Source organism: Fragaria vesca, linkage group LG3, assembly GCF_000184155.1.
Source record: "Fragaria vesca subsp. vesca linkage group LG3, FraVesHawaii_1.0, whole genome shotgun sequence".
Lineage (NCBI taxonomy): Eukaryota > Viridiplantae > Streptophyta > Magnoliopsida > Rosales > Rosaceae > Fragaria > Fragaria vesca.
The window spans coordinates 27,534,939-27,542,501 of record NC_020493.1 but is presented as its reverse complement, the minus strand read 5'-3'; the positions used below and the strand labels follow the sequence as shown (position 1 = coordinate 27,542,501).

Genomic DNA, 7,563 nt, shown 5'->3' with positions numbered 1-7,563 from the left:
ATGTGAGTGTAAGTGTGAGGGCCTATATATAGCAGCTAAACTACAAAAATACAAAATATTCCAACAGATGATCTCGTGAAAGCTAAGAAAGAATGGTTTATCCAGTAAATTAGAATTTATCCACAAACTCAAAAATTCTTCTCAAAAGATTTGTATTTACCGGAATATCTGTATGTACATGGAGAGATTACAAAGAGAGAAAGAGAGGGGTGAGGATCACGTAATCTGAGAGCAGTTGACCATTTGAATTTTGAAGGAAGATGATGAGAATGAAGTCAATGAACAGAGCTACTCACGGGAGACGACCAACTGTTTGTTTTGTCTCCTCTTTTAAAGGGTAATCTGTTTGTTGCGGACTTGCGGTTAAAAAACAACATCATGTTCAGTAAATATGTATAACGTACGGATGGTGTTTCAAAGTGTTGAGTTGAAATGGATTTGTGAATCCAACTCAACAAGCAACAGATAATGTTTCGAGCTCTAACATCGAATGCACAACAATTGGTCCGAAAAATCAAATTCAGTATATTTGGATTTAAAAAGATAAGTGCGGATAATATTAGACCAAATGATATGGGAAAAAAGCAATATTTATTAACAACAAAATTAGAGCTTATGGTTTTACTTTGTCGAAAGAGAAGTAGATAAAAATCCATTGCATCCTTCAAACATGTATTATTGTCTTTGCATTGGCGTGGTGAAAAGGAACTTCAATTTCATTGTCAAAAGGTAAAAATGCAATGGTTTCTCGGCATAATAGATTACTATTAAAAAAATGTGAGATGAAGAAGAGCACATCTTATAATTTTCATTAAAAAACGTATTCGTAACATATTTTACAGAAAACTTATAACTGAGTGCACATTAGCTAAAGAAATGAATTGTTTAAAATCGACGGACTATAGTTTTCTTGAAGAAGAAGCTAACGAGAGACAAATATTACAATGGCAAAATTTAGGCTAGGAAAAAAAAAAAAAAGAAAAGTTAGATCAACCAAAACTATAGCATACCTAAGGCGTGTGTGGGAATTTTTTTTATCTTTTTGGTAAATTAACTTTGTCTTATTTTTATTTATCTTGTAAAATAGATTCAAGAAGATCTATATCAAAGTCACATTGTGTGTCATGTATGGTCCATTCAGTTACACAAACGCAAGCTATGTATCAAAGTCCCTCATAGTGATACCATTGCCAGTATCTTTCATTTGTGTGCAGCTGTAAGAACCTCCAAGAATTGATATCTACTTGCTTCCAAACAATGTTGCTGGCATTCTCAAATCACAAGCTTAAGAAAGTAGACCAAGTCTATCTTTTATCAGCTAAACAACAAAAGTGATAATGTAATACTGTTTCTCTTGCTCTTCAGTCTTCACCTTGAAGAGCCTACCGACTAAACCTAATCCACATTATAAAACTTGGGTGATGCATCACACTCATATCAGAACTCTTAGTATATACATATCATTCCCACTTAGGCAGTCTATAGTTTTTATACTCGTATTAGAACTCTCATACAGATAAACTTATTCAATTCATTTTTGAATTGAATGTTTTGGTTTCTATACCAGTCCCGGAACACCACGTGATATTTGTCTTATCATATTAGATAAAAAAAACATTGGAGATTTTTGAATAAGTCCTAACTGCACCAGATAGAGCATCACAGTTTGTTGAGTACACTCTTTTAAAATGGGCAAATAATGACTCTGATTCCCAAATAGGGAAGCATGACAAATTGATCATCATGATCACAACCATTATCTGGTCTTGCATATACTTCCATAATGAAAAGGGAACAAGCGGTCCATGTTTCTATGTGCCTTTCAGAAAGTGTGAATTACAGGTGATGTATACACAAGACCAAAACAAAAACAGAAGCAACAGCTAGCTTTTGTAATAGAACAGCAACAATAGAACAACCATAAATCGTGCTGAGGCAATGATATAGTCTCGTCTGATAGACTTGGTCCGTCTATTTGTGCATCAGAAAATTCAGCAAAGATAAGTAGTTTTTCACATATAAAGAAAGTAGTGCGTTGTTTTCTATTGTTTTCATACTCATAAATTTGCTCAAAATCCAAAAAGGAATCCAATATACATAAGAAGTGGTTGTGTGTTTTCAAAAAAAAAAAAAAAAGAAAGTGGTTGTGTTCTATTGTTTTCATACCCATAATTTAGCATATTAAAAGGGGTAAGATGATATTATGTGAAAAACCCTTTACTTAATGGGATCAAATAGAGCAGTAGCTGTAGCTCTCAGAGGTGTCTAATAAACACAGTGGCCTCCAAAACCTTGCCATTATGGCTTGGATGGGAATAGCAGCAAGCAGAATTTGACAACTGATGGAATTTAATAGGAAAACGATTTACGGCTTAAAATTATGCACGTCGTGTTGATGTGGGCTACCTTGATATGGACATCATCAAGAAACAGATTATTTTTGAATGATGGAAATGAATGATGCTTACAGATAGATCCCTTTCTTGTAAGAATGGGAAGGTTGGATTTTGCATAACAAGTCACCATTATGTTTTACTATAGCTTCTAAGTTCACACCCGGATCATGTTGCGAGAGAGTGATCATATATGATAGAAAAATGAGTGTAAAGGTAGGTGTGAATAATGTCAACTAATTTGGCCAAGTGCAGAGAGCTAAGATTAACTTACTTTGAAGAAACTAGGTGTCAATTATGTCAGTGCTTTGAAGTGTTGTTTCTGGGTTTGTTCAGATGTTGATTCAGCTTCTAATCTGAAGCTGAAATAGAGTGAGTAACTTGGAAGGTAATGAAGCATATGGTTCACTTTCAAGTCAAGCAGCTCCCATGAAACCTGAAACAAAATGATGATGATTCCTTAGTGAAACGAGAATAACAATATGATAGGATGGCAAGCGCTTTATTAGTGTGCGCATCATATATATGTTCCATTTAAAGGGGCACACACTTGGAACATAACCTAAAGGCATTGTTCATAGAGTATCAAAATTGGAAGAAGTGGCTTCGATAGTGTACACATTACAGAAAAGAAAATCTGTGATACAATAACTAATACAGAATCTGCAGAAACTTGATCGGATACACCCTTTCTGTTCTCACTGCAGTTGGACAGTAACCAAAATTCACACCAAACCAAATCCAGGCAGTATATTACACTTCGTGAAATTCAAGGAATATAGAGATAACTGCTTCAATTTAACACCTCATGTCATCTGTTTCCACGGCATTAGAGAAACTAGTTTCTCCTACGTTTCTTCTTGCGTCTTTCATCGCGATCACTTTCACTTTCAGAGCTTGATGATTCTGATTCTGATTCCGACTCGGAGCTAGCCGATTCTGAGTCAGAGTCTGAACCCGATGAACCAGAACTGTCGGATTCTACATCTGACGCTGCTCTTTGTTGTTGCATGATAAGGCGTGGCATGTGCTTCAAATACTCACGCAGGTTTTCAGTGATGCCACCAAGCCCAATGGATGTGAAAAAGTTGATAGCAAAGCGGGTGTTCTTGGGGTTATCCCTTGGGAAAATAGATTCATAAGAGTCTTGCATAGCAGGATCAGTCAGCCGCTCATTAAGCAGACGAATACCAAGATGCTCAGACAATTCCTGCACCAGAAACATTAACATGTTATATACTATTACTTAACAAGAGATCAATGGCCAAGGAAATCAAAAACAGAAATGCAGTACAATTCATTTTCTTTTTTGTTACCTGGAAAAGGATCTTGATGAAAATACGAGAAGAAGAAGTGGTGTCCTCTTCAGTTAACCGTATATAGGCTAAGCAATGCCACGGAAGGGCATCTGTTCCGAGTAAATGCGCAAAAAACTTAGCTACATTACGTAGCTTATTTGTTTCAAGCCGGTGAATCATTGAATACTGTTGGACAAAACACTTCTCAAAATTTTCCTGGTGGATTCTGTTGATCATGCAGAACCGCTGTCCCAAGAGACCATAATAGCGGAGGTACGTTCTCTCCTGACTGCAACATTCCAAAAGCATGACACATAGCTCCATCTGCAAAGGGCATATCAAGAAATCAGCTTTAAAACTTAATGTTTGTAAGCTAGGAAAAACATGCATAAAGTTACATATCAAGTTATCAACCAACATCAAAATTCAAATCATTGAGTTGGAGCAACTAAATAATTATAACCAACAACAGAATCTATCTAACGAAGACCAGAGTGGATCACAGGATCTTCATGGCAAGATCTACCTGTGAAGGGACACACTTGTAATTGCTCAAACCAATTTACAAATATAATTCTCTATGTGCCCGGACAAATTTCAAAAGCTGTACTGTTAAAACTATGGCAGCATATTTAGGCGTTCGACTCACAGCATGACAAACAAATACTGTAGATGTGGTAGACCTTTTTGTGAACAGCAATTATTTATTATATTCTGTTTCTAGACTAGAGATTTTCAGTCACCAAGAGTAGGCACAAAATGCAACCACTTTCCTACTTATCAAGTAAAACGCAATAAACTAGCAATAGCAAGCATGAATAGTATCACTCACCTCTTGGCCTGGCTCAAGCTTAATCTTAAGGAGCTTATGACCTGCTTCCTCAAAATCTACACTGGACATGATAGTCAGATATATTGTCCTTCGAAGATTCACAAGATTTGTTTCCGTCTCATCTCTAATAATCATTTGCTGCTCATCCTCTTCTTCATCGTCTTCATCGTCGTCGTCATCATCATCCTCACCATCTGAAGCTGCATCAGAGCCTTCCTCTTCAGAGTCGTCACCGAGAATTGTTTTCTTCACCTCTTCATAGCGCTTCTCATTCTCAATGAAATCAGGATCAGGCTTAAAAATATCTGAACAAACACAATGAACATGTTCAATATCAATATGATGTTTAGCCATAAATAAGTAAAAAAGATACAAGTGAATTACAATGTAAAACATACCAAGGGTAATTTCTGGATTTATCTCCTCTTGAAGAGAAATTTCGTGGGTTAACTGGTCTTCTTGCTCCACAAGGTCCAGTTCTGGACGAACAGCTGGGTGCCCCTGCAAATGCACATACAGAAAATATATTGTGAATTCTGGCCATTGATTATTGCTAATTGCTATATTATTTACCATATAAGAGGATATTAAACTCAACCTGAAACTTTGCTTTCCGTATAGCAAATAAGCCTTCAATCAAAAATTGAACTCGTTTATCAATTTCTCCTTCATGCAGAATTCCACGAAAACGCTCAAAGATACCTGTTAAAATAAAAAAATTACAAGAGCATTGTCAATAAACAAAAATGGCATACGCATGAATCACAAGATATAAATAACCAAAAAGCACATAAATCTTAGAAAAATGAAACAGTGTGCGCACCATGGAGCCCTTTAGGTGAAAGGTCTTGAAGTATTGATCCACACTCTGTGACAAAGCCAACAGCAACTTCAACACTATCATCGGTAGGGTTCTCGAGCAGCACAGTGAGCAATTCCAATGCTATAATCTCATGAGCCACTTGTTGGTTGACAAGATGAGCGATAAACTTAACAGCAGCTAGTAGTTGTGGCTGATCAGAAAGTAAACAAGTTAAGGGAATAGAATTTCGTCTCACCCAACACCATGTTAAATATGGAAACACACATTTTATTTTATTTTTAAAAGAGAAGTTAAATACAGTAAATAAAAGAACATGTGAGCAGGGTTTGACACAGCAATGCATCCACAAATTTTAAAGCATTACAAAAGTACTAGAGTAAATAACAAAGGGCAAGAAACACACCTTGTCGTTCCGCTTAAAAGCTCTCTTAAGCTGCAAGACAATTCTTCTCAACAGAAGTTCACCAACCTCAGGAAACTTGGTGTTAACAACAGCAACGAAGGCCGCAAAAACATCTGTAAAGCCTGGAGAAGCCATCTGAGATTTCATACAGGATCGACAAAAGAGACCCCTTCCACGAATGAGGTTCTCTGCAAATATTTCTGGAATTATATTTTTAATGTTTGCAGCATTGACTTTGTTCACAAGCCCATTGATGCTCTTTCGGAGGGCATCCCATGTTAAGCGCTGATACTCAACACTACTTTTATCTTCCACCTCCTTCATCATTCGCGCCAACTTATAAGGTGGAATATAAACTCCTCCGGTCTTTCCCAAATTTGCCATATTTGTATTCAGATTTCCCTCTTGCACTGTTGACCGTCCTTGAGGTTTTGAATTCTCAAGCATCCTATCATCTCGCTCAGTGTCTTCTCGTCTTTCATTCACCTCCTTATTTCTGTGATACTTCACATCACCATCATCAGCCCGGTTTCTATGCCTACTTTGCCTTTCATCATCTCTACTATCCCTTCTCCTTCCATCATCTCTACTATCCCTTCTCCTTCCATCATCTCTACTATCCCTTCTCCATTCTGACTTTCTACGCTCTTCCCTTTCATCCCTGCGGTCAGAGTAACGACGTGAATGCCTGTCCCCACTTCTTCGACCATCCTCATTTTCCCGCCTTCTATGTCCACTCTCATGTCGGTATCTCTTCAGTCGCTCATCATCTTCTTCAGAACTTCTATGTTCTCTACCTGTGTCACCATTCCCGTTTTCACGTTGTCTGTTCCCATTTTCAGTTTTCCTTTCCCTTTCTTTCTCCTCACCGTCTTCATCAGAAGTGTGTCGATCCCTATCTTGACGATCACCACGCCACCTTCCACGTCCACTGAGATCCCTCTCACTGGACCTTTCCCTCTCCTCCTCATCATCCAATCTCCCTCGTTTCTTTGTTCTATTATCTCTATCAGAATCCGACGAATCGATTTCACCCTGCTCAATATGATTGTTCATCCTGGACTCACTTTTACGGTATTTATCTCTTGCACCCCTCACATCATCATCACTCGATTCACTACTGTGCCGTCTAGCCATCAGAACCTATACCCCTCACAACTCCTAGTCTTATGTCAAAAGCTAATTCGCCAAGGACTAAAAGCCCAGCAGCACCTCAAAAACAAAGTTCCAGTTCCGCTTATTCCAGATCTGTATACCTGCCATTACATATATACAAAATTCAACATTTCAGGAGACAAAGGAAAAAGCAAGTAAAACCCTAAAAGAGAAGTAACAAGGTGAACATTACAAATTCGACTAATACGAAACTAGTTCAACAACTTAATACCCAATTTTGTGCTCCAATTTCAGTGCTTTATTTCACTTTCAGATTCCAATCCAACCAACAAAAATTTCCTCTTTTCCAATTAACAATCCAACAATCTACTAGGCTGGATTCCAGGACTCAGGACCTAACCTACTCGCATCAAATTTCAGATTCCACAAAGAAGACGAAATCGCAGACTCGAATTTCAATGAATCGTAAACCAAACCCCTAAATTTCGATATCCAAAAGCACCAAAACCTAGCCTAAATCACTCGCAATTACTTAATCCACATCACAAACAAGCCTCGAATCCCTAAGATTTCATCAACTAGCAAAATGCCGCGACCGTAGAAGTTCAAAAACCCTAGCTCTATATAAAACCATAATAATACGTATACATATATAGAAACAGAGAGAGAGAGAGAGAGAGAGAGAGAGAGAGAGAGAG

General features: G+C 37.6%; 1 protein-coding gene across 1 annotated transcript in view; it reads right to left on the bottom strand.

The window, feature by feature from the left end:
• Window positions 1–2,877: 2,877 nt before the first annotated feature.
• LOC101301567 (pre-mRNA-splicing factor CWC22 homolog) overlaps window positions 2,878–7,563 on the bottom strand; it is a 4,849-nt gene continuing 163 nt past the window's right edge. Inside the window, exons 2-8 of the mRNA XM_004295158.1 lie at window positions 5,750–7,005; window positions 5,347–5,536; window positions 5,122–5,225; window positions 4,922–5,024; window positions 4,524–4,828; window positions 3,710–4,015; window positions 2,878–3,603 (exon numbers count right to left, since the gene is read on the bottom strand). Coding sequence (XP_004295206.1) covers window positions 3,232–3,603; window positions 3,710–4,015; window positions 4,524–4,828; window positions 4,922–5,024; window positions 5,122–5,225; window positions 5,347–5,536; window positions 5,750–6,886 — 2,517 coding nt within the window. The 5' untranslated portion in view covers window positions 6,887–7,005 and the 3' untranslated portion in view covers window positions 2,878–3,231. The remainder of the gene's footprint in view (window positions 3,604–3,709; window positions 4,016–4,523; window positions 4,829–4,921; window positions 5,025–5,121; window positions 5,226–5,346; window positions 5,537–5,749; window positions 7,006–7,563) is intronic.